Source organism: Salvelinus fontinalis, chromosome 32 (genome assembly GCF_029448725.1).
Source record: "Salvelinus fontinalis isolate EN_2023a chromosome 32, ASM2944872v1, whole genome shotgun sequence".
Taxonomy (NCBI): domain Eukaryota; kingdom Metazoa; phylum Chordata; class Actinopteri; order Salmoniformes; family Salmonidae; genus Salvelinus; species Salvelinus fontinalis.
In genome coordinates, this window is record NC_074696.1 from 2,423,981 (window position 1) to 2,451,510 (window position 27,530).

The 27,530-nt window shown below is 46.4% G+C and overlaps 1 protein-coding gene and 2 long non-coding RNA genes across 22 annotated transcripts in view; 1 reads left to right on the plus strand and 2 right to left on the minus strand.

The window, feature by feature from the left end:
- The window catches only part of fam91a1 (family with sequence similarity 91 member A1), a 96,352-nt gene extending 82,953 nt beyond the window's left edge, over nt 1–13,399 (plus strand). For 2 of the 3 annotated variants that reach the window (XM_055893210.1, XM_055893211.1), the window contains 8 exons: nt 3,154–3,288; nt 5,016–5,129; nt 5,474–5,546; nt 5,790–5,936; nt 8,746–8,844; nt 10,427–10,550; nt 10,668–10,737; nt 13,029–13,399. In XM_055893210.1, the coding sequence (XP_055749185.1) occupies nt 3,154–3,288; nt 5,016–5,129; nt 5,474–5,546; nt 5,790–5,936; nt 8,746–8,844; nt 10,427–10,550; nt 10,668–10,737; nt 13,029–13,217 (951 nt within the window). In that variant the 3' untranslated portion in view covers nt 13,218–13,399. The other variant, XM_055893212.1, reaches the window with a different exon arrangement.
- On the minus strand, nt 13,184–13,961 carry LOC129830634 (uncharacterized). 4 transcript variants are annotated; one of them, XR_008755603.1, is made up of 5 exons: nt 13,927–13,961; nt 13,723–13,803; nt 13,605–13,684; nt 13,443–13,566; nt 13,184–13,248 (listed from the first exon to the last, which is right to left on the minus strand). It is a non-coding gene; the product is annotated as an uncharacterized LOC129830634 (long non-coding RNA). The 4 variants fall into 4 exon arrangements; XR_008755604.1 differs by having other exon boundaries at nt 13,227–13,324; nt 13,406–13,566; XR_008755601.1 differs by lacking the exon at nt 13,184–13,248 and adding an exon at nt 13,287–13,367 and having other exon boundaries at nt 13,406–13,566.
- A 223-nt stretch (nt 13,962–14,184) lies between these two features.
- On the minus strand, nt 14,185–16,105 carry LOC129830633 (uncharacterized). 15 transcript variants are annotated; one of them, XR_008755588.1, is made up of 7 exons: nt 15,688–15,747; nt 15,398–15,445; nt 15,112–15,192; nt 14,874–14,992; nt 14,669–14,830; nt 14,550–14,592; nt 14,489–14,507 (listed from the first exon to the last, which is right to left on the minus strand). It is a non-coding gene; the product is annotated as an uncharacterized LOC129830633 (long non-coding RNA). The 15 variants fall into 15 exon arrangements; XR_008755590.1 differs by lacking the exon at nt 15,398–15,445 and adding an exon at nt 15,274–15,316 and having other exon boundaries at nt 15,688–15,743; XR_008755592.1 differs by lacking the exons at nt 15,398–15,445; nt 15,688–15,747 and adding exons at nt 15,274–15,316; nt 15,488–15,566.
- Nucleotides 16,106–27,530: the final 11,425 nt, after the last annotated feature.

Sequence of the window (27,530 nt, forward strand, 5' to 3'; positions counted from 1 at the left end):
CAGACAGAGTAACATAGAACAAGACGTAGCATACAGACAGAGTAACATAGAACAAGCAAGACGTAGCATACAGACAGAGCAACATAGAACAAGACCTAGCATACAAACAGAGCAACATAGGACAAGCAAGACGTAGCATACAAACAGAGCAACATAGGACAAGACGTAGCATACAGACTGAGCAACATAGAACAAGCAAGACATAGCATACAGACAGAGTAACATAGGACAAGCAAGACGTAGCATACAGACAGAGTAACATAGAACAAGCAAGACATAGCATACAGACAGAGTAACATAGGACAAGCAAGACGTAGCATACAGACAGAGTAACATAGGACAAGCAAGACGTAGCATACAGACAGAGCAACATAGGACAAGACGTAGCATACAGACAGAGTAACATAGAACAAGACGTAGCATACAGACAGAGCAACATAGGACAAGACGTAGCATACAGACAGAGCAACATAGGACAAGACGTAGCATACAGACAGAGTAACATAGGACAAGACGTAGCATACAGACAGAGCAACATAGGACAAGACGTAGCATACAGACAGAGTAACATAGGACAAGCAAGACGTAGCATACAGACAGAGCAACATAGAACAAAAAGCAGCAAGACAAAATTCATAAAAGCAACAAAGTGTTTCCACACCTCACAAGCTACAGACAACAGACAACATGGAAAGAGGTGATACACAGCTAGGGACCATGTTCAGAAATCTGATTGACCTTTAGCCATGTCTTCAAGCATTTTGTGAAAGTGTGATATGTGGTGCAGTTATGTGTGTCTGATGGCAGTGTATTCCAGACATTGGAAGCTCTCACAGAGAAAACGGATTTACTAAAGGTGCTTTTCCTTAAGGGAACTATACAGTCACCTCTCATGGTATACCTTGTGGATCTGCTGCCATATGTTTGGGTTTTCTGTTTAACAGAAATTCTGAATGGAGGGGGAGCCAGGCCATTTAGGATCTTGAAAACAAGACATGCGTCGGTGTATTGCACCAGATTTTCCCAACTCAGGAGCTCATGCTTTCTGAGGATGTGACAGTGATGATGGCTACTGGGCTTCCTATCAAGCACTTTGAGAGCCTGTTTGTAGACAGACTGAATAGGTCTTACTGTTGTACAGCAAGCTTGGGCCCAACTAGTCAAGCAGTATGTTAAGTGGGGGACTATCATAGATTTGAAGTACAGTTTTGCTACCTCTGTAGTCAAACAATTTTGTATAAATCGGAAATTAGCTAGGTTGAATTTGGTTATCTGAATTACCTTTTTCACATGCTTTTTAAAAGAGAGGTTGGAATCAAGTATGATGCCAAGGTACTTAAAATCAGATACCAGCTGGAGCTTCTCCCCTGACACACAGACATCTGGCTCAGTAGCATCAGATACCACCTGGAGCTTCTCCCCTGACACACAGACATCTGGCTCAGTAGCATCAGATACCACCTGGAGCTTCTCCCCTGACACACAGACATCTGGCTCAGTAACATCAGATACCACCTGGAGCTTCTCCCCTGACACACAGACATCTGGCTCAGTAGCATCAGATACCACCTGGAGCTTCTCCCCTGACACACAGACATCTGGAGCTTCTCCCATGACACATAGACATCTGGCTCAGTAGCATCAGATACCACCTGGAGCTTCTCCCCTGACACACAGACATCTGGAGCTTCTCCCCTGACACACAGACATCTGGCTCAGTAGCATCAGATACCACCTGGAGCTTCTCCCCTGACACACAGACATCTGGAGCTTCTCCCCTGACACACAGACATCTGGCTCAGTAGCATCAGATACCACCTGGAGCTTCTCCCCTGACACACAAACATCTGGCTCAGTAGCATCAGATACCAGCTGGAGCTTCTCCCCTGACACACAGACATCTGGCTCAGTAGCATCAGATACCACCTGGAGCTTCTCCCCTGATACACAGACATCTGGAGCTTCTCCCCTGACACACAAACATCTGGCTCAGTAGCATCAGATACAAGCTGGTGCTTCTCCCCTGACACACAGACATCTGGCTCAGTAGCATCAGATACCACCTGGAGGTTCTCCCCTGACACATAGACATCTGGAGCTTCTCCCCTGACACACAGACACAGACACAGGATCGGCCACAGTCAGGGGGGTGGATCGGCCACAGTCAGCGGGGTGGATCGGCCACAGTCAGGGGGGTGGATCGGCCACAGTCAGCGGGGTGGATCGGCCACAGTCAGCAGGGTGGATCGGCCACAGTCAGCGGGGTGGATCGGCCACAGTCAGGGGGGTGGATCGGCCACAGTCAGCGGGGTGGATCGGCCACAGTCAGGGGGGTGGATCGGCCACAGTCAGGAGGGTGGATCGGCCACAGTCAGGAGGGTGGATCGGCCACAGTCAGCGGGGTGGATCGGCCACAGTCAGGGGGGTGGATCGGCCACAGTCAGCGGGGTGGATCGGCCACAGTCAGCAGGGTGGATCGGCCACAGTCAGCGGGGTGGATCGGCCACAGTCAGGGGGGTGGATCGGCCACAGTCAGGGGGGTGGATCGGCCACAGTCAGGGGGGTGGATCGGCCACAGTCAGGGGGGTGGATCGGCCACAGTCAGGGGGGTGGATCGGCCACAGTCAGGAGGGTGGATCGGCCACAGTCAGCGGGGTGGATCGGCCACAGTCAGGGGGGTGGATCGGCCACAGTCAGCGGGGTGGATCGGCCACAGTCAGCTGGGTGGATCGGCCACAGTCAGGGGGGTGGATCGGCCACAGTCAGGGGGGTGGATCGGCCACAGTCAGCGGGGTGGATCGGCCACAGTCAGCGGGGTGGATCGGCCACAGTCAGCCGGGTGGATCGGCCACAGTCAGCCGGGTGGATCGGCCACAGTCAGGGGGTGGATCGGCCACAGTCAGCGGGGTGGATCGGCCACAGTCAGGGGGGTGGATCGGCCACAGTCAGGGGGGTGGATCGGCCACAGTCAGCAGGGTGGATTAGGCTGCTATTATTTTCTTTCAGGATTTGAACATTCTTGTAAATTCCATGACCCTTGGCCAGCTAATCTGACTTTTGTAATGGTACATAAAGTAGTATGTGTTTGCATCTGTCCCTATTCAAATCAACCATGCGTTAATGAATAAATAAACGTTATTGTTCCCCCTGCAGCACATTGGCCCAGCCATCCCTGAGGTGAGCTCCATCTGGTTCAAGCTCTACCTGTACCATGTGACCGGCCAGGGGCCTCCCTCCCTGCTGCTGTCCAAGGGCTCCAGGCTCCGGAAACTACCGGACACCTTCCAGGTCAGTCTGTAGAAACTACCGGACATCTCCCAGGTCAGTCTGTAGAAACTACCAGACATCTCCCAGGTCAGTCTGTAGAAACTACCGGACATCTCCCAGGTCAGTCTATAGAAACCACCAGACATCTCCCAGGTCAGTCTATAGAAACTACCAGACATCTCCCAGGTCAGTCTATAGAAACTACCAGACATCTTCCAGGTCAGTCTATAGAAACTACCAGACATCTCCCAGGTCAGTCTATAGAAACTACCAGACATCTCCCAGGTCAGTCTATAGAAACTACCGGACATCTCCCAGGTCAGTCTATAGAAACTACCGGACATCTCCCAGGTCAGTCTGTAGAAACTACCAGACATCTCCCAGGTCAGTCTATAGAAACTACCAGACATCTCCCAGGTCAGTCTATAGAAACTACCAGACATCTCCCTGGTCAGTCTATAGAAACTACCGGACATCTCCCAGGTCAGTCTATAGAAACTACCGGACATCTCCCAGGTCAGTCTGTAGAAACTACCGGACATCTCCCAGGTCAGTCTGTAGAAACTACCGGACATCTCCCAGGTCAGTCTGTAGAAACTACCAGACATCTCCCAGGTCAGTCTATAGAAACTACCAGACATCTCCCAGGTCAGTCTATAGAAACTACCAGACATCTCCCAGGTCAGTCTATAGAAACTACCAGACATCTCCCAGGTCAGTCTATAGAAACTACCGGACATCTCCCAGGTCAGTCTGTAGAAACTACCGGACATCTCCCAGGTCAGTCTATAGAAACTACCGGACATCTCCCAGGGCAGTCTATAGAAACCACCGGACATCTCCCAGGTCAGTCTATAGAACCTACCGGACATCTCCCAGGTCAGTCTGTAGAAACTACCAGACATCTCCCAGGTCAGTCTATAGAACCTACCGGACATCTCCCAGGTCAGTCTATAGAACCTACCGGACATCTCCCAGGTCAGTCTGTAGAAACTACCGGACATCTCCCAGGTCAGTCTATAGAAACTACCGGACATCTCCCAGGTCAGTCTATAGAACCTACCGGACATCTCCCAGGTCAGTCTATAGAAACTACCGGACATCTCCCAGGTCAGTCTGTAGAAACTACCAGACATCTCCCAGGTCAGTCTATAGAAACTACCAGACATCTCCCAGGTCAGTCTATAGAAACTACCGGACATCTCCCAGGGCAGTCTATAGAAACTACCGGACATCTCCCAGGGCAGTCTATAGAACCTACCGGACATCTCCCAGGTCAGTCTATAGAAACTACCGGACATCTCCCAGGGCAGTCTATAGAAACCACCGGACATCTCCCAGGTCAGTCTATAGAAACTACCGGACATCTCCCAGGTCAGTTTTAATGGTCTGATATTCTGTGGACTGGTTTCCCGGACACAGATTAAAATTAAAAATCTAATTCAGTGGTGAACTTCCGTTGAACATCCGTTTTAGTTTAGTACTAGCCTTTATGTGTGTCTGGGAAATTGCCGGTCCTTGCTGTCTGGCCTGAGTGCTACTACCTGTCATCAGAATCAGTCACACACACACACACACACACACACACACACACACACACACACACACACACACACACACACACACACACACACACACACACACACACACACACACATACACATACACATGTACACACCTGTCATCAGAAAGACACACTCAGTGTTTCTGGTGGTGAGGATTCCTGGTGATTATTGTATGTGTTCCAGGTTTTTGACAGGCTGCTGATCACTTCCTGGGGTCACGACCCCGGTGTGGTTCCTACGTCCAACGTGCTGACCATGCTCAATGACGCACTCACACACTCTGCTGTACTCATACAGGTAAGACACACACACACACATGGAGCAGTATAACTTTACGGCGTCCCCTCGCCCCGACCCGGGCGCGAACCAGGGACCCTCTGCGCACATCAACAACGGTCGCCCACGAAGCATCGTTACCCATCGCTCCACAAAGGCCACGGCCCTTGCAGAGCAAGGGGAACCACTACTTAAAGGTCTCAAAGCGAGTGACGTCACCGATTGAAACGCTATTAGCGCGCACCACCGCTAACTAGCTAGCCGTTTCACATCCGTTACACACACACTCTAACTTTTACATTTTAACGTAAGTCTAACGTCTAACGTAAGTCTAACATCTAACGTAAGTCTCTCTGGGTCCACAGGGCCATGGACTGCAGGGTCATGGAGAGACAGTTCACGTGCCCTTCCCGTTTGACCAGGAGGATCTCAAAGGAGGTAGCTGGTTCTTTAGCTGCTGTATTTGATGCACTGCGATCTATCTGAGCCTGCAGAACTGACGAGCGTTTCAGATAATCAAGTCAGAGACCTGTTGCTTTCTGAAGCCCTTTCTTTCTCTGTGAACAATTGAATTTGGTTGACGACAGGAAGTGACACGTTAGAGGTATCACATGTAAGAGTTGATATACACATCTTCCTGTGTTAAAACCTAGTTGAACCCTTTCTGCCCCCTCCTCCCAGAGTTCTCCTCCTCCAACATGTGTGTCCACAAGGCCCTGCTGCTGCTGAGGGAGAAGGTGGATCTGGAGCACCAGTGTGGTTACATCACCATGCTCAACCCCAACAACAGGCACCGCAGGAGGGCCAGCGAGAGCTCCGACGGCAGGGGTGAGTGGAGTAGAGGACCGGGGTGGGGGTAGGCTCCGACGGCAGGGGTGAGTGGAGTAGAGGACCGGGGTGGGGGTAGGCTCCGACGGCAGGGGTGAGTGGAGTAGAGGACCGGGGTGGGGGTAGGATCAGACGACAGGGGTGAGTGGAGTAGAGGACCGGGGTGGGGTTGGGGGTAGGATCAGACGGCAGGGGTGAGTGGAGTAGAGGACCGGGGTGGGGGTAGGCTCCGACGGCAGGGGTGAGTGGAGTAGAGGACCGGGGTGGGGTTGGGGGTAGGATCAGACGGCAGGGGTGAGTGGAGTAGAGGACCGGGGTGGGGGTGGGATCAGACGGCAGGGGTGAGTGGAGTAGAGGACCGGGGTGGGGTTGGGGGTAGGATCAGACGGCAGGGGTGAGTGGAGTAGAGGACCGGGGTGGGGGTGGGATCAGACGGCAGGGGTGAGTGGAGTAGAGGACCGGGGTGGGGTTGGGGGTAGGATCAGACGGCAGGGGTGAGTGGAGTAGAGGACCGGGGTCTGGGTGGGGGTAGGATCACACGGCAGGGGTGAGTGGAGTAGAGGACCGGGGTCTGGGTGGGGGTAGGATCACACGGCAGGGGTGAGTGGAGTAGAGGACCGGGGTCTGGGTGGGGGTAGGATCACACGGCAGGGGTGAGTGGAGTAGAGGACCGGGGTCTGGGTGGGGGTAGGATCACACGGCAGGGGTGAGTGGAGTAGAGGACCGGGGTCTGGGTGGGGGTAGGATCACACGGCAGGGGTGAGTGGAGTAGAGGACCGGGGTCTGGGTGGGGGTAGGATCACACGGCAGGGGTGAGTGGAGTAGAGGACCGGGGTCTGGGTGGGGGTAGGATCACACGGCAGGGGTGAGTGGAGTAGAGGACCGGGGTCTGGGTGGGGGTAGGATCACACGGCAGGGGTGAGTGGAGTAGAGGACCGGGGTCTGGGTGGGGGTAGGATCACACGGCAGGGGTGAGTGGAGGCTTGTGATTAGGCTTGTGACAGTCATAGAATTTTGGATGCCAACCAGTCTCCCGTCTTCAGTCAATGCCCGGCCGTCCCGCCTTCAGTCAATATATATACAATACCAGTCAAAAGTTTGGAAACACCTACTCATTCAAGGGTTTTTCTTTATTTTTTTTACTATTTTCCACATTGTAGAATAGTTAAGACATAAACTATGAAATAACACATATGGAATCATGTTGTAACCAAAAAAGTGTTAACAAATCAAAATATATGATATATTTGAGATTAGCCACCCTTTGCCTTGATGACAGCTTTCCTCACTCTTGGCGTTCTCTCAACCAGCTTCACGAGGTAGTCACCTGGAATGCATTTCAATTAACAGGTGTGACTTGTTAAAAGTACATTTCTGCAATTTCTTTCCATCTTAATGTGTTTAAGCCAATCAGTTGTGATGAGGTAGGGGTGGTATACAAAAGATAGCCCTATTTGGTAAAAGATTAAGTCCATATTATGGCAAGAACAGCTCAAATAATCAAAGCAAAACGACAGTCCGTCATTACTTTAAGACATGAAGGTCAGTCAAGCCAGAAAATGTCATGAACTTTGAAAATGAAAGTTTCTTCAAGTGCAGTCGCAAAAACCATCAAGTGCTATGATGAAACTGGCTCTCATGAGGACCGCCACAGGAAAGGAAGACCCAGAGTTACCTCTGCTGCAGAGGATAAGTTCATTAGGTGTACCAGTCTCAGAAACTGCAGCCCAAATAAATGATTCACAAGAGTTCAAGTAACAGACACATCTCAACATCAACTGTTACCTGACACCCTAAATCCACTTCAATTTCAATACCGCCTCAATAAATCCACAGACGATGCAATCGCCATTACACGGCCCTATCCCATCTGGACAAGAAGAATACCTTTGTAAGAATGCGATTCATTGCCAATAGCTCAGCCTTCAACACCATAGTACCCTCCAAGCTCATCATTTGGGTCTGAACCCCGCCCTATGCAACTGGGTCCTGGACTTCTTGGACACATCACTGACAAACTGAAATGACCCACTCACACAGACGGTGTGGCGAAGAAGGCGCAACAGCACCTCTTCAACCTCAGGAGGCTGAAGAAATTCGCCTTGGTACCTAAGTCCATCACAAACTTTTACAGATGCACCATTGAGAGCATCCTGTCGGGTTGTATCACCGCCTGGTACGGCACCCGCACCGCCCGCAACCGTAGGGCAACCCCAGAGGGTCAACTGGGTTTTTAAATCTTATTTAACTCGGCAACTGGGTGGTGGGTAACTTGTTATATTGTCTATACAGGAGACGGTCGTCTGGGAGGTGGGTAACTTGTTATATTGTCTATACAGGAGACAGTCGTCTGGGAGGTGGGTAACTTGTTATATTGTCTATACAGGAGACAGTCGTCTGGGAGGTGGGTAACTTGTTATATTGTCTATACAGGAGACAGTCGTCTGGGAGGTGGGTAACTTGTTATATTGTCTATACAGGAGACGGTCGTCTGGGAGGTGGGTAACTTGTTATATTGTCTATACAGGAGACGGTCGTCTGGGTGGTGGGTAACTTGTTATATTGCCTATACAGGAGACGGTCGTCTGGGAGGTGGGTAACTTGTTATATTGTCTATACAGGAGACAGTCGTCTGGGAGGTGGGTAACTTGTTATATTGTCTATACAGGAGACAGTCGTCTGGGAGGTGGGTAACTTGTTATATTGTCTATACAGGAGACAGTCGTCTGGGAGGTGGGTAACTTGTTATATTGTCTATACAGGAGACAGTCGTCTGGGAGGTGGGTAACTTGTTATATTGTCTATACAGGAGACAGTCGTCTGGGAGGTGGGCTGGAGGTTAACAGCAGCACAGAGTCCTTTGAGCTGGTCACAGAGGACAACAATGGAGGGAAGCAAGCAGCAGAAGGTATAGTACAGCCTACTCAACCTGTGTAGACTATAGTATATAGGTATAGTACAGTCTACTCGACCTGTGTAGACTATAGTATATAGGTATAGTACAGTCTACTCAACCTGTGGCTTGGTTCCAATGTTCATGCTTGTTATTAATTAGTAATTAATTAATTCATATTAATTCAGAGTTGCACCCTCTCCTTCCCCTTATCTGTTCCTCCGTTTCTAACTGGTAAACACTGAGTGTACACAACATCAGGAACACCTTCCTAATAATGAGTCGCCATCAGAACATTCTCAATTCATCTATTCATCTATAGGTAAAGTCCCCCCTTATCTCAGCTCGCTGGTCACCATAGCAGCACCTACCTGTAGCACGCGCTCCAGCAGGTATATCTCTCTGATCACCCCGAAAACCAATTATTCCTTTGGACGCCTCTCCTTCAAGTTCTCTGCTGCCAATGACTGGAACGAACTACAAAAATCTCTGAAACTGGAAACACTTATCTCCCTCACTAGCTTTAAGCACCAGCTGTCAGAGCAGCTCATAGATTACTGCACCTGTACATAGCCCATCTATAATTTAGCCCAAACAACTACCTCTTTACCTACTGTATTTATTTATTTTGCTCCTTTGCACCCCGTTATTTCTATCTCTACTTTTTTTACTTTTTTTTACTTGCTATATTGTATTTACTTCGCCACCATGGCCTTTTTATATTTTTATTTATTTATATATATATTTTGTTTGCCTTCACCTCCCTTATCTCACCTCACTTGCTCATATTGTAAATAGACTTATTTTTCACTGTATTATTGACTGTATGTTTGTTTTACTCCATGTGTAACTCTGTGTTGTTGTATGTGTCGAACTGCTTTGCTTTATCTTGGCCAGGTCGCAATTGTAAATGAGAACGTGTTCTCAATTTGCCTACCTGGTTAAATAAAATAAAATAAATAAATGAATGGACACAATAAGGTGTCGAAAGCGTTCCACAGGGATACTGGGCCCATGTTGACTCCAATGCTTCCCACAGTTGTGTTAACTTGGCTGGTTGTCCTTTGGGTGGTGGAACATTCTTGATACACACAGGAAACTGTTGAGTGTGAAAAACCCAGCAGGGTTGCAGTTCTTGACACAAACCGGTGCGCCTGGCACCTACTACCGTAACCCCGTTCTAAGACACTTTAATATTTTGTCTTGCCAATTCACCGTCTGAATGGCACACATACGTAATCCATCTCTCAATTGTCTCGAGACTTAGAAATCCTTCTTTAACCTGTCTCCTCTCCTTCATCTACACTGACTGAAGTGGATTTAACCAGTGACATCAATAAGGGATCATAGCTTTCACCTGGATTCACCTGGTCAGTCTATGTCATGGAGGGGGCAGGTGTTCCTGAGGTTTTGTCAGTATATATTGTTAATGTGTATGTTGTGAGACCTCGTCTGTGTCACTGAGGTCAAAAGGGAATTTCCGTCCTTGGTTATATTCTAATCTATTCTATTATACTCTCACATTCCGTTCCGTGACTTATCTCTCTTCTTGTCCCCGTTTGATGATGTAATGTTCTGTACCCCCGCCCTCCTGCAGTGCCGTTGACAGAGGATAAGTGGGTCCCTCTAGAGCTGTGCTTTGGGATGCCCCTCTTCAGCTCCGAGCTCAACCGCAAAATATGCAGAAAGATCGCCTCGCACGGCCTCTGTAGCAAAGACAGGTACAGGAAGAACAACATAAAGAGTCTTTTTTTATGTCCTGCTTGGGAAATGGAAAAAGACTAGAGTTTGTGTTTTTATCTTAAAAAGTGTCAATCTGTAATTCTTTGTTGTTTCAGCCTTCAAGACTTACTTCATTCCAGCCGAAAACTATCATTGAAAGTTCTGAGTTTTGTTCAGTCATTTCAGGTAAGAGCTGCTTTCTATTGTATCACACCTCGCCGCCACTCGAAGAGCTCTCAAATCAAACCGGCCAATCTGAACAGAACACTGAAAGTGACATTATGAGACTGGACCAAAATAGAGAAAGAAGTGAGGTCATACTGAGGACATTAAGACTGCAACAATAAACCAGACAACAGCAACATGAATGATAATTATATCATCCTTATCACTGTCATGATCAAAACAAGTGATGAGCAAATATACATATACATATATCAATATACATATATACATATACATATATCAATATACATATATACATATATCAATATACAAATATACATATATCAATATACAAATATACATATATCAATATACAAATATACATATATCAATATACAAATATACATATACATATATCTATATACATATATACATATATACATATCAATATACATGTATCAATGTACATATATACATATATACATATCAATATACATGTATCAATATACAAATATACATATACATATATCAATATACAAATATACATATACATATATCAATATACAAATACATATATACATATATCAATATACAAATACAAATATACATATATCAATATACATATATCAATATACATATATACATATATCAATATACATATATCAATATACAAATATACATATACATATATCAATATACAAATACAAATATATCAATATACATATACATATATCAATATACAAATATACATATATCAATATACATATATCAATATACAAATATACATATATCAATATACATATATCAATATACATATATCAATATACAAATATACATATACATATATCAATATACATATATCAATATAAATATATCAATATATCAATATACATATAGCAATATATCAATATCCATATATCAATATAAATATATCAATATATCAATATACATATAGCAATATATCAATATCCATATATCAATATACATATATCAATATATCAATGTACATATATCAATATACATAAATCAATATACATATATCAGAATATCAATATCAATATACAAATATACATATATCAATATACAAATATACATATATCAATATACAAATATACATATATCAATATACAAATATACATATATACATATATCAATATACATGTATCAATGTACATATATACATATATACATATCAATATACATGTATCAATATACAAATATACATATACATATATCAATATACAAATATACATATACATATATCAATATACAAATACATATATACATATATCAATATACAAATACAAATATACATATATCAATATACATATATCAATATACATATATACATATATCAATATACATATATCAATATACAAATATACATATACATATATCAATATACAAATACAAATATATCAATATACATATACATATATCAATATACAAATATACATATATCAATATACATATATCAATAAACAAATATACATATATCAATATACATATATCAATATACATATATCAATATACAAATATACATATACATATATCAATATACATATATCAATATAAATATATCAATATATCAATATACATATAGCAATATATCAATATCCATATATCAATATAAATATATCAATATATCAATATACATATAGCAATATATCAATATCCATATATCAATATACATATATCAATATATCAATGTACATATATCAATATACATAAATCAATATACATATATCAGAATATCAATATACATATATCAATATATCAATATCCATATATCAATATACATATATCAATATATCAATATACAAATATCAATATATCAATGTACATATATCAATATACATATATCAGAATATCAATATACATATATCAATATACTTATCAATATATCAATATCCATATATCAATATACATACTTATACATATACAAATATCCATATATCCGTATACAAATATCCATTTACAAATATCCATATACATCAGGTATTCCCATCAGGTATTCCTGGTAGTCCTGCTACTACCAGAATTACTACACCTGCACCTGTCGACGAAGTTGTTCTACTAGTGAAATACTACATGAAAGTACCTAGGTGGTGTTCATAAGGGCACACAACAGAAAACGTTTTTAAAATGTTTTGCAATGGAAACTGAGATGTTTCGTTCGCGTTTCGTATTGGACAATTCCAGGTATTATTGGACAATTCCTGACCAGTTTTATTCAGTTTTCTTCCTTTTGGTGCCTAATGTACTGTGTTATACACAACTGACCTTTGACCCCTGACCTATGTGTCCTATAGGATGGCAGCCAGGGTCAGCCTGACCCTGACAGTGGAGTGTCCGGTCCTCTCAGCCAGCCCCCGGCCGAGTCTGGTGTTCCGCTGCCCGCTCTCAACCTCATCTTCAAGGACGGACAGCTGAGGGAGTGGAGTGGACGAGCTCCTCCACCCCTCCACATCTCAGCCCTGCAGAAAGACCAGTCCTTATAGACCCCTCCACATCTCAGCCCTGCAGAAAGACCTTATAGACCCCTCCACATCTCAGCCCTGCAGAAAGACCTTATAGACCCCTCCACATCTCAGCCCTGCAGAAAGACCTTATAGACCCCTCCACATCTCAGCCCTGCAGAAAGACCAGTCCTTATAGACCCCTCCACATCTCAGCCCTGTAGAAAGACCTTATAGACCCTCCACATCTCAGCCCTGCAGAAAGACCAGTCCTTATAGACCCCTCCACATCTCAGCCCTGCAGAAAGACCTTATAGACCCCTCCACATCTCAGCCCTGCAGAAAGACCTTATAGACCCCTCCACATCTCAGCCCTGCAGAAAGACCAGTCCTTATAGACCCCTCCACATCTCAGCCCTGTAGAAAGACCTTATAGACCCTCCACATCTCAGCCCTGCAGAAAGACCAGTCCTTATAGACCCCTCCACATCTCAGCCCTGCAGAAAGACCTTATAGACCCATCCACATCTCAGCCCTGCAGAAAGACCAGTCCTTATAGACCCCTCCACATCTCAGCCCTGCAGAAAGACCTTATAGACCCCTCCACATCTCAGCCCTGCAGAAAGACCTTATAGACCCCTCCACATCTCAGCCCTGCAGAAAGACCAGTCCTTATAGACCCTCCACATCTCAGCCCTGCAGAAAGACCAGTCCTTATAGACCCCTCCACATCTCAGCCCTGCAGAAAGACCAGTCCTTATAGACCCCTCCACATCTCAGCCCTGCAGAAAGACCAGTCCTTATAGACCCCTCCACATCTCAGCCCTGCAGAAAGACCTTATAGACCCCTCCACATCTCAGCCCTGCAGAAAGACCTTATAGACCCCTCCACATCTCAGCCCTGCAGAAAGACCAGTCCTTATAGACCCCTCCACATCTCAGCCCTGCAGAAAGACCTTATAGACCCCTCCACATCTCAGCCCTGCAGAAAGACCAGTCCTTATAGACCCTCCACATCTCAGCCCTGCAGAAAGACCAGACCTTATAGACCCCTCCACATCTCAGCCCTGCAGAAAGACCAGTCCTTATAGACCCCTCCACATCTCAGCCCTGCAGAAAGACGAGTCCTTATAGACCCCTCCACATCTCAGCCCTGCAGAAAGACCTTATAGACCCCTCCACATCTCAGCCCTGCAGAAAGACCAGTCCTTATAGACCCCTCCACATCTCAGCCCTGCAGAAAGACCAGTCCTTATAGACCCCTCCACATCTCAGCCCTGCAGAAAGACCTTATAGACCCCTCCACATCTCAGCCCTGCAGAAAGACCAGTCCTTATAGACCCTCCACATCTCAGCCCTGCAGAAAGACCTGACCTTATAGACCCCTCCACATCTCAGCCCTGCAGAAAGACCAGTCCTTATAGACCCCTCCACATCTCAGCCCTGCAGAAAGACCTTATAGACCCATCCACATCTCAGCCCTGCAGAAAGACCTTATAGACCCCTCCACATCTCAGCCCTGCAGAAAGACCTTATAGACCCCTCCACATCTCAGCCCTGCAGAAAGACCTTATAGACCCCTCCACATCTCAGCCCTGCAGAAAGACCAGACCTTATAGACCCCTCCACATCTCAGCCCTGCAGAAAGACCAGTCCTTATAGACCCCTCCACATCTCAGCCCTGCAGAAAGACCAGACCTTATAGACCCCTCCACATCTCAGCCCTGCAGAAAGACCTTATAGACCCCTCCACATCTCAGCCCTGCAGAAAGACCAGACCTTATAGACCCCTCCACATCTCAGCCCTGCAGAAAGACCTTATAGACCCCTCCACATCTCAGCCCTGCAGAAAGACCTTATAGACCCCTCCACATCTCAGCCCTGCAGAAAGACCAGTCCTTATAGACCCATCCACATCTCAGCCCTGCAGAAAGACCTTATAGACCCCTCCACATCTCAGCCCTGCAGAAAGACCAGTCCTTATAGACCCCTCCACATCTCAGCCCTGCAGAAAGACCTTATAGACCCATCCACATCTCAGCCCTGCAGAAAGACCTTATAGACCCCTCCACATCTCAGCCCTGCAGAAAGACCTGACCTTATAGACCCCTCCACATCTCAGCCCTGCAGAAAGACCAGTCCTTATAGACCCCTCCACATCTCAGCCCTGCAGACAGACCAGTCCTTATAGACCCCTCCACATCTCAGCCCTGCAGACAGACCAGTCCTTATAGACCCCTCCACATCTCAGCCCTGCAGAAAGACCAGACCTTATAGACCCTCCACATCTCAGCCCTGCAGAAAGACCAGACCTTATAGACCCCTCCACATCTCAGCCCTGCAGAAAGACCTTATAGACCCCTCCACATCTCAGCCCTGCAGAAAGACCAGTTCTTATAGACCCCTCCACATCTCAGCCCTGCAGAAAGACCAGTCCTTATAGACCCCTCCACATCTCAGCCCTGCAGAAAGACCTTATAGACCCCTCCACATCTCAGCCCTGCAGAAAGACCTTATAGACCCCTCCACATCTCAGCCCTGCAGAAAGACCAGTCCTTATAGACCCCTCCACATCTCATCCCTGCAGAAAGACCTTATAGACCCCTCCACATCTCAGCCCTGCAGAAAGACCTTATAGACCCCTCCACATCTCAGCCCTGCAGAAAGACCTTATAGACCCCTCCACATCTCAGCCCTGCAGAAAGACCTTATAGACCCTCCACATCTCAGCCCTGCAGAAAGACCTTATAGACCCCTCCACATCTCAGCCCTGCAGAAAGACCTTATAGACCCCTCCACATCTCAGCCCTGCAGAAAGACCAGACCTTATAGACCCCTCCACATCTCAGCCCTGCAGAAAGACCTTATAGACCCCTCCACATCTCAGCCCTGCAGAAAGACCAGTCCTTATAGACCCCTCCACATCTCAGCCCTGCAGAAAGACCAGTCCTTATAGACCCCTCCACATCTCAGCCCTGCAGAAAGACCAGTCCTTATAGACCCCTCCACATCTCAGCCCTGCAGAAAGACCTTATAGACCCCTCCACATCTCAGCCCTGCAGAAAGACCAGTCCTTATAGACCCTCCACATCTCAGCCCTGCAGAAAGACCTGACCTTATAGACCCCTCCACATCTCAGCCCTGCAGAAAGACCAGTCCTTATAGACCCCTCCACATCTCAGCCCTGCAGAAAGACCTTATAGACCCATCCACATCTCAGCCCTGCAGAAAGACCTTATAGACCCCTCCACATCTCAGCCCTGCAGAAAGACCTTATAGACCCCTCCACATCTCAGCCCTGCAGAAAGACCTTATAGACCCCTCCACATCTCAGCCCTGCAGAAAGACCTTATAGACCCCTCCACATCTCAGCCCTGCAGAAAGACCTTATAGACCCCTCCACATCTCAGCCCTGCAGAAAGACCTTATAGACCCCTCCACATCTCAGCCCTGCAGAAAGACCAGTCCTTATAGACCCCTCCACATCTCAGCCCTGCAGAAAGACCAGTCCTTATAGACCCCTCCACATCTCAGCCCTGCAGAAAGACCAGTCCTTATAGACCCCTCCACATCTCAGCCCTGCAGAAAGACCAGTCCTTATAGACCCCTCCACATCTCAGCCCTGCAGAAAGACCAGACCTTATAGACCCCTCCACATCTCAGCCCTGCAGAAAGACCAGTCCTTATAGACCCCTCCACATCTCAGCCCTGCAGAAAGACCAGACCTTATAGACCCCTCCACATCTCAGCCCTGCAGAAAGACCTTATAGACCCCTCCACATCTCAGCCCTGCAGAAAGACCAGACCTTATAGACCCCTCCACATCTCAGCCCTGCAGAAAGACCTTATAGACCCCTCCACATCTCAGCCCTGCAGAAAGACCTTATAGACCCCTCCACATCTCAGCCCTGCAGAAAGACCAGTCCTTATAGACCCCTCCACATCTCAAACACTCATTCATCCACATAACTATAACTTCCTGTCTCTGTCCTGCAAAATACCAGCCCATAGTAGCCCCACCCAACCTAAGCCATCCCCAACACTCGATGGTGTTACTTTCGCGGGGCCATGAGGAGACTGTCTGTACTGGTCATTTATAGTGGTGATAGCTGGTGATGTCTAGACCCTTTAGGCCAGTGGTTCCCAACCTTTTTTTGGTTACTGTACCACCAACTGAATTTTGCTCTGCCTGGAGTACCCCTGAAATACCCCATCATGTGGATTTTTACCAGTAGGCCTATGGTCTCATGAGTCTTCTCCAGTACCCCCTGTGGGTAGACCAAGTACCCCCAGGGCTCTTAGTACCCCTGGTTGGGAACCACTGCATTAGGGCATCCAGAGAAAATAAGAAACTATTAAAAATACAACACTGTAATATTGAGTCCATAAAAGTTCCCTTCCCTTTAAAGTCTATGTTCCATGGTTAATACTTTTGCTGAATAATAGAAAAAGATTCGCAAATAACTGTATTTTTTGCTGACCTAAGTAGGTATTTTTGATGGACTAAGCCTGGAATGGTTTGACTAGTTAGTGTCTGTAGAGCAGGCGTTGTCAACCCATTGATTTTGTTCGTCACTCTCATTCAGATATATTAAAAACTTTTCTCCCCGCCCTAAAAATGTGTAGAATTGCAGGAAATTTGTTAGAAAATCTTGCGTGGGTACGCCGCCCCTCGATCCACTGCCGCCCTGCATGATGGGTACGCTGCCCCGCGATCCACTGCAGCCCTGCATGATGGGTACGCTGCCCCTCGATCCATGCTGCCCCTCGATCCACTGCAGCCCTGCATGATGGGTACGCTGCCCCTCGATCCACTGCAGCCCTGCGTGATGGGTACGCTGCCCCTCGATCCACTGCAGCCCTGCATGATGGGTACGCTGCCCCTCGATCTACTGCCGCCCTGCATTATGGGTACGCTGCCACTCGATCCACTGCAGCCCTGCATAATGGGTACGCTGCCCCTCGATCCACGCTGCCCCTCGATCCACTGCAGCCCTGCATGATGGGTACGCTGCCCCTCGATCTACTGCAGCCCTGTATGATGGGTACGCTGCCCCTCAATCTACTGCCGCCCTGCATGATGGGTACGCTGCCTCTCGATCCACTGCAGCCCTGCATGATGGGTACGCTGCCCCTCGATCCACTGCCGCCCTGCATGATGGGTACGCTGCCCCTCGATCCACTGCAGCCCTGCATTATGGGTACGCTGCCCCTCGATCCACGCTGCCCCTCGATCCACTGCAGCCCTGCATGATGGGTACGCTGCCCCTCGATCTACTGCAGCCCTGTATGATGGGTACGCTGCCCCTCGATCCACTGCCGCCCTGCATGATGGGTACGCTGCCCCTCGATCCACTGCAGCCCTGCATTATGGGTACGCTGCCCCTCGATCCACGCTGCCCCTCGATCCACTGCAGCCCTGCATGATGGGTACGCTGCCCCTCGATCCACTGCCGCCCTGCATTATGGGTACGCTGCCCCTCGATCCACGCTGCCCCTCGATCCACTGCAGCCCTGCATGATGGGTACGCTGCCCCTCGATCCACTGCAGCCCTGCATGATGGGTACGCTGCCCCTCAATCCACTGCCGCCCTGCATGATGGGTACGCTGCCCCGCAGCCCTGTATGATGGGTACGCTGCCCCTCAATCCACTGCCGCCCTGTATGATGGGTACGCTGCCCCTCGATCCACTGCAGCCCTGCATGATGGGTACGCTGCCCCTCAATCCACTGCCGCCCTGTATGATGGGTACGCTGCCCCTCGATCCACGCTGCCCCTCGATCCACTGCAGCCCTGCATGATGGGTACGCTGCCCCTCGATCCACTGCAGCCCTGCATGATGGGTACGCTGCCCCTCGATCCACTGCAGCCCTGCATGATGGGTACGCTGCCCCTCGATCCACTGCAGCCCTGCATGATGGGTACGCTGCCCCTCAATCCACTGCCGCCCTGCATGATGGGTACGCTGCCCCGCAGCCCTGTATGATGGGTACGCTGCCCCTCGATCCACGCTGCCCCTCGATCCACTGCAGCCCTGCATGATGGGTACGCTGCCCCTCGATCCACTGCAGCCCTGCATGATGGGTACGCTGCCCCTCGATCCACTGCAGCCCTGCATGATGGGTACGCTGCCCCTCGATCCACGCTGCCCCTCGATCCACTGCAGCCCTGCATGATGGGTACGCTGCCCCTCGATCCATGCTGCCCCTCGATCCACTGCAGCCCTGCATGATGGGTACGCTGCCCCTCGATCCACTGCAGCCCTGCATTATGGGTACGCTGCCCCTCGATCCACTGCAGCCCTGCATGATGGGTACGCTGCCCCTCGATCTACTGCCGCCCTGCATGATGGGTACGCTGCCCCTCGATCCACTGCAGCCCTGTATGATGGGTACGCTGCCCCTCGATCTACTGCCGCCCTGCATTATGGGTACGCTGCCCCTCGATCCACTGCAGCCCTGCATGATGGGTACGCTGCCCCGCGATCCACTGCAGCCCTGCATGATGGGTACGCTGCCCCTCGATCCACTGCAGCCCTGCATGATGGGTACGCTGCCCCTCGATCCACTTCAGCCCTGCATGATGGGTACGCTGCCCCTCGATCCACGCTGCCCCTCGATCCACTGCAGCCCTGCATGATGGGTACGCTTCCCCGCAGCCCTGCATAATGGGTACGCTGCCCCTCGATCTACTGCAGCCCTGCATGATGGGTACGCTGCCTCTCGATCCACTGCAGCCCTGCATGATGGGTACGCTGCCCCTCGATCCACTGCAGCCCTGCATGATGGGTACGCTGCCCCTCGATCTACTGCCGCCCTGCATGATGGGTACGCTGCCCCTCGATCTACTGCCGTCCTGCATTATGGGTACGCTGCCCCTCGATCCACTGCCGCCCTGCATTATGGGTACGCTCCCCCTCGATCCACGCTGCCCCTCGATCCACTGCCGCCTTGCATGATGGGTACGCTGCCCCTCGATCCACTGCAGCCCTGCATGATGGGTACGCTGCCCCGCAGCCCTGCATGATGGGGACGCTGCCCCTCGATCCACTGCCACCCTGCATTATGGGTACGCTGCCCCGCGAGCCACATCGGCTCCTTGAAAGTTGACCATCCCTGCTGTAGACTCTCCACACTAGACGAACCAACCCAACCCCTCCCTCCTCTTCCTATTGGCCTAAGCTTAGTAGCCCACCCACCCCGTGCAAACAAAATCTGAATATACCTATTTCTTGTAGAGGTGTCTTTCAATGTGACAGTGAGAGTGGTGTAGTTCTCTTCTATATGGATCAATCATACAGCATGTTGACTCACAAACCCTTTTCATTCTAGTTTAGTTTCAACCATAAAGGTATTGTTGTTGCTTGTGTCATGATTACCCAAGGTGCAATTCACTCTATCAGCCAATAGTAGTTGGTGTTTTGTTCAGGAACTGGACGCTGGTTGGTTGGGGGTGGGGCAGTTGGTTTTGGATCAACCTCAGATCAGAGGAGAGATTTGACCTGAGCTAGCTACCAGCCCCCCCCCACTGCTTTATGCAAAACATTTCTCTCTCTGTTTGAGGGAACACCAAAGACCACATTTTTGTTTGTGGTTAAATTTGTATTTTTGGTTTTTACTTATCTTTTTTTTTTGTGTCTTTTTATTTGTATTTTTCTACGTTATCGTTATGACATCATCCTCTGTCATGCCCAGTAGACTTCTATATCTCTGGCCCCAGTCCAGTACAGACAGGGCACTCCGTTCCCTTGGCCAGTTTGTTAAGGTCTCTGTTTACAGCGACGGCCAGTGTTACTTAGTGACCGTGTCAATGCTGGTTCAGACCTGCCTGGGTTAAACTAGTATCTGCTTTCTTTATGTCTGGCTGGAGTAACCAGATGGGCTGAGTTTGTGAGACTGTTGTCATTGGTTCCACTGGGCCAGGCAAGCTCAATAAAGCACAGCTCAAATATTCAAAGATATCTAATACTGTTTGAAACCAGGTCTGCTTGCGTTATCCAGACAGCACCAAAGCCTGGACCTAGTCCCTCACAGAGAAGAACCATTCCAGACAGCACCAAAGCCTGGACCTGGTCCCTCACAGAGAAGAACCATTTCAGACAGCACCAAAGCCTGGACCTAGTCCCTCACAGAGAAGAACCATTCCAGACAGCACCAAAGCCTGGACCTAGTCCCTCACAGAGAAGAACCATTTTAGAATCCGTGTTCTGTCTACGACGCTGTCTATTCATAATGCTTCTCGGACGGTGGTAGTAGTAGTAGTAGTAGTAGTAGCAGCAGTACACACATTAGTACACTCATTAGTACACTCATTAGTAGACTCATTAGTACACTCATTAGTACACTCATTAGTGCACTCATTAGTACACTCATTAGTACACTCATTAGTACACTCATTAGTACACTCATTAGTACACTCATTAGTACACACATTAGTACACTCATTAGTACACACATTAGTACACTCATTAGTACACACATTAGTACACTCATTAGAACACTCATTAGTACACTCATTAGTACACTCATTAGTACACTCATTAGTACACTCATTAGTACACTCATTAGTGCACTCATTAGTACACTCATTAGTATACTCATTAGTACACTCATTAGTACACTCATTAGTACACACATTAGTACACTCATTAGTACACTCATTAGTACACTCATTAGTACACTCATTAGTACACTCATTAGTGCACTCATTAGTACACTCATTAGTGCACTCATTAGTACACTCATTAGTGCACTCATTAGTGCACTCATTAGTACACTCATTAGTACACTCATTAGTGCACTCATTAGTGCACTCATTAGTACACTCATTAGTGCACTCATTAGTACACTCATTAGTGCACTCATTAGTGCACTCATTAGTGCACTCATTAGTACACTCATTAGTGCACTCATTAGTGCACTCATTAGTACACTCATTAGTGCACTCATTAGTGCACTCATTAGTACACTCATTAGTGCACTCATTAGTGCACTCATTAGTGCACTCATTAGTGCACTCATTAGTGCACTCATTAGTGCACTCATTAGTGCACTCATTAGTACACTCATTAGTGCACTCATTAGTACACTCATTAGTACACTCATTAGTACACTCATTAGTACATTAATAGCAGTACTCTGTTTTCTCCTCCGTTCTTTCTCTCTTGTTTTATTTGGATGGATGTGTTCAGTCCGCCCATTTTGAACCCATACTGGTTGTTTATTGTTGTTGATGACGATGTAGAACAAAGATAAACAAGAGGTCCTGGTGAAGCACGATGAGTGTGTAGAGACCATCACCTCATCATCCTACCCAATACCTCCTGCTATTATTGACCCCTACCCTGCATAACTAGTCTCCTATCGATGGATTGATCTATTACTGACCCCTACCCTGCATAACTAGTCTCCTATCGATGGATTGATCTATTACTGACCCCTACCCAACCATAACTAGTCTCCTATCGATGGATTGATCTATTACTGACCCCTACCCTGCATAACTAGTCTCCTATCGATGGATTGATCTATTACTGACCCCTACCCTGCATAACTAGTCTCCTATCGATGGATTGATCTATTACTGACCCCTACCCAACCATAACTAGTCTCCTATCGATGGATTGATCTATTATTGACCCCTACCCTGCATAACTAGTCTCCTATCGATGGAATGATCTATTATTGACCCCAACCCAACCATAACTAGTCTCCTATCGATCAATTTATCTATTATTGACCCCTACCCAACCATAACTAGTCTCCTATCGATGGATTGATCTATTATTGACCCCTACCCTGCATAACTAGTCTCCTATCGATGGAATGATCTATTATTGACCCCAACCCAACCATAACTAGTCTCCTATCGGTGGATTGATATATTACTGACCCCTACCCTCCATAACTAGTCTCCCTTTAATGGATTGATCTATTACTGACCCCTACCCTGCATAACTAGTCTCCTATCGATAGATTGATCTATTACTGACCCCTACCCTCCATAACTAGTCTCCCTTTAATGGATTGATCTATTACTGACCCCTACCCTGCATAACTAGTCTCCTATCGATGGAATGATCTATTACTGACCCCTACCCTGCATAACTAGTCTCCTATCGATGGAATGATCTATTACTGACCCCTACCCTCCATAACTAGTCTCCTATCGATCAATTTATCTATTACTAACCCCTACCCAACCATAACTAGTCTCCTATTGATGGAATGATCTATTACTAACCCCTACCCTCCATAACTAGTCTCCCTTTGGAATGATCTATTACTAACCCCTACCCTGCATAACTAGTCTCCTATCGATGGAATGATCTATTACTGACCCCTACCCTCCATAACTAGTCTCCTATCGATCAATTTATCTATTACTAACCCCTACCCAACCATAACTAGTCTCCCTTTGATGGAATGATCTATTACTAACCCCTACCCTCCATAACTAGTCTCCTATCGATCAATTTATCTATTATTGACCCCTACCCAACCATAACTAGTCTCCCTTTGATGGAATGATCTATTATTGACCCCTACCCTCCATAACTAGTCTCCTTTCGATCCATCAGACCCCTATCTGTCTGGTAGACCTTTATCAACACATCAGTCCCAACCCCCTCCCTCCATGCCTCACTCCTAACCTCCTCCACAGTGTTAGATTTTACCAATAGTTTCATATAATGTCAACCTTGCGTTTTAGGAGTCTTTGTTGTAGCTTATTTAATGGGACTGTGAATAATGATATTGATTCTGTTGTATTTGTGGGTACAAAACGTGACATTCCTCCACTGTCCTGCGATATGTGTTCTGATTATTACAAAATGAAATGTAAAAAGTATAAATAAATATGTAATAATAAAATAGATGTAACATCCTACCCTCCCAAACAAATGTGTTTCTGGTATGTGTATCTCTGTAAATATTTGTATTTCTAGTTCACTAAAGTTATGTTATCTCTGTAAGTTACAGGTTATCTCTGTAAGTTATCTCTGTAATTTACAGATTATCGCTGTAATTTACAGGTTATCGTTGTAATTGACAGGTTATTGCTGTAATTTACAGGTTATCGTTGTAATTTACAGGTTATTGCTGTAATTGACAGGTTATTGCTGTAATTTACAGGTTATCGTTGTAATTGACAGGTTATCGCTGTAATTTACAGGTTATTGCTGTAATTTACAGGTTATCGCTGTAATTTACAGGTTATTGCTGTAATTTACAGGTTATCTCTGTAATTTACAGGTTATCGCTGTAATTTACAGGTTATCTCTGTAATTTGGTTTCTGGTATGTTGTCATGTATTGTCATTCTGCTTGGTGGTGACGGGATAGTTGGAGCGGTGCCAGGTCCTGTAGTCTGTGGTGTTCTGTCATGTATTGTCATTCTGTGCTGTCTGGTGAATGCATCAGGTACTTCCCTAGGCTTTGCTTCCCTCCATCAGGCCATCTGATTGGCCAGCAGCTCTCCCAGCCGCAGTAATTACCAAGAAGCACAATGTGCCATGTCACCAGGGGGCGGAGAGGAAAGGAAGTGGGTCACCTGAGGACGACAGACAGGAATGCTGTGGATAAGTGTCAAATGGCACCCTATTCCAGGGCTCTGGTCAATAGTAGTGCACTATGTAGGGAATAGGGTTCCATAGGGCTCTGGTCTAAAGTAGTACACTATATAGGGAATAGGGTTCCATAGGGCTCTGGTCTAAAGTAGTGCACTATATAGGGAATAGGATTCCATAGGGCTGTGGTATAAAGGAGTGCACTATGTAGGGAATAGGGTGTCATTTGGGATGTAGTCACTGTCCCAATTCTCTGCGAAGTGTACACTTGGGTCAGAAGGGTAGATAATTGGGACGCAGACAGACAGGGTTGAGGGCAGGCTGCAGAGGGAGGAAGCCTAACGAAGAGGTGCAGCTGCAGGAATGTCATGATGAATTGTCTCCTGTTACTGTACTGCATGGATGGATTCGTTGACACTGGACCTGTAATGTGCTTTACAAATGTAACTTGTTGCAATGCATTCTGGTTATTCTTGGTCCATATTCTGAAAATGTATCATTTTGAGTTTGTTGTCTGGTTAGATTGTCAGTAGTTTATCCTTCATGTTGTCTGGTTAGATTGTCAGTAGTTTATCCATCATGTTGTCTTGAACTTTAGGTGTGAATGATACAAACCTTGCTACTACTATGCTACTATAGACTAGTGATGTGGTCTGCATAATGCTACTATAGACTAGTGATGTGGTCTGCATTATGCTACTATAGACTAGTGATGATGTGGTCTGCATAATGCTACTATAGACTAGTGATGTGGTCTGCATTATGCTACTATAGACTAGTGATGATGTGGTCTGCATAATGCTACTATAGACTAGTGATGTGGTCTGCATAATGCTCCTATAGACTAGTGATGTGGTCTGCATAATGCTACTATAGACTAGTGATGATGTGGTCTGCATAATGCTACTATAGACTAGTGATGTGGTCTGCATAATGCTACTATAGACTAGTGATGATGTGGTCTGCATAATGCTACTATAGACTAGTGATGTGGTCTGCATAATGCTACTATAGACTAGTGATGTGGTCTGCATAATGCTACTATAGACTAGTGATGATGTGGTCTGCATAATGCTACTATAGACTAGTGATGATGTGGTCTGCATAATGCTACTATAGACTAGTGATGTGGTCTGCATAATGCTACTATAGACTAGTGATGATTTGGTCTGCATAATGCTACTATAGACTAGTGATGATGTGGTCTGCATAATGCTACTATAGACTAGTGATGATGTGGTCTGCATAATGCTAGTATAGACTAGTGATGATGTGGTCTGCATAATGCTACTATAGACTAGTGATGTGGTCTGCATAATGCTACTATAGACTAGTGATGTGGTCTGCATAATGCTACTATAGACTAGTGATGATGTGGTCTGCATAATGCTACTATAGACTAGTGATGATGTGGTCTGCATAATGCTACTATAGACTAGTGATGATGTGGTCTGCATAATGCTACTATAGACTAGTGATGTGGTCTGCATAATGCTACTATAGACTAGTGATGTGGTCTGCATAATGCTACTATAGACTAGTGATGATGTGGTCTGCATAATGCTACTATAGACTAGTGATGATGTGGTCTGCATAATGCTACTATAGACTAGTGATGATGTGGTCTGCATAATGCTACTATAGACTAGTGATGTGGTCTGCATAATGCTACTATAGACTAGTGATGATGTGGTCTGCATAATGCTACTATAGACTAGTGATGATGTGGTCTGCATAATGCTACTATAGACTAGTGATGTGGTCTGCATAATGCTACTATAGACTAGTGATGTGGTCTGCATAATGCTACTATAGACTAGTGATGATGTGGTCTGCATAATGCTACTATAGACTAGTGATGATTTGGTCTGCATAATGCTACTATAGACTAGTGATGTGGTCTGCATAATGCTACTATAGACTAGTGATGATGTGGTCTGCATTATGCTACTATAGACTAGTGATGATGTGGTCTGCATAATGCTACTATAGACTAGTGATGATGTGGTCTGCATAATGCTACTATAGACTAGTGATGTGGTCTGCATAATGCTACTATAGACTAGTGATGATGTGGTCTGCATAATGCTACTATAGACTAGTGATGATGTGGTCTGCATAATGCTACTATAGACTAGTGATGTGGTCTGCATAATGCTACTATAGACTAGTGATGTGGTCTGCATAATGCTACTATAGACTAGTGATGTGGTCTGCATAATGCTACTATAGACTAGTGATGATGTGGTCTGCATAATGCTACTATAGACTAGTGATGATGTGGTCTGCATAATGCTACTATAGACTAGTGATGATGTGGTCTGCATTATGCTACTATAGACTAGTGATGATGTGGTCTGCATAATGCTACTATAGACTAGTGATGATGTGGTCTGCATAATGCTACTATAGACTAGTGATGATGTGGTCTGCATAATGCTACTATAGACTAGTGATGATGTGGTCTGCATAATGCTACTATAGACTAGTGATGATGTGGTCTGCATAATGCTACTATAGACTAGTGATGATGTGGTCTGCATAATGCTACTATAGACTAGTGATGATGTGGTCTGCATAATGCTACTATAGACTAGTGATGATGTGGTCTGCATAATGCTACTATAGACTAGTGATGATGTGGTCTGCATAATGCTACTATAGACTAGTGATGATGTGGTCTGCATAATGCTACTATAGACTAGTGATGATGTGGTCTGCATAATGCTACTATAGACTAGTGATGATGTGGTCTGCATAATGCTACTATAGACTAGTGATGATGTGGT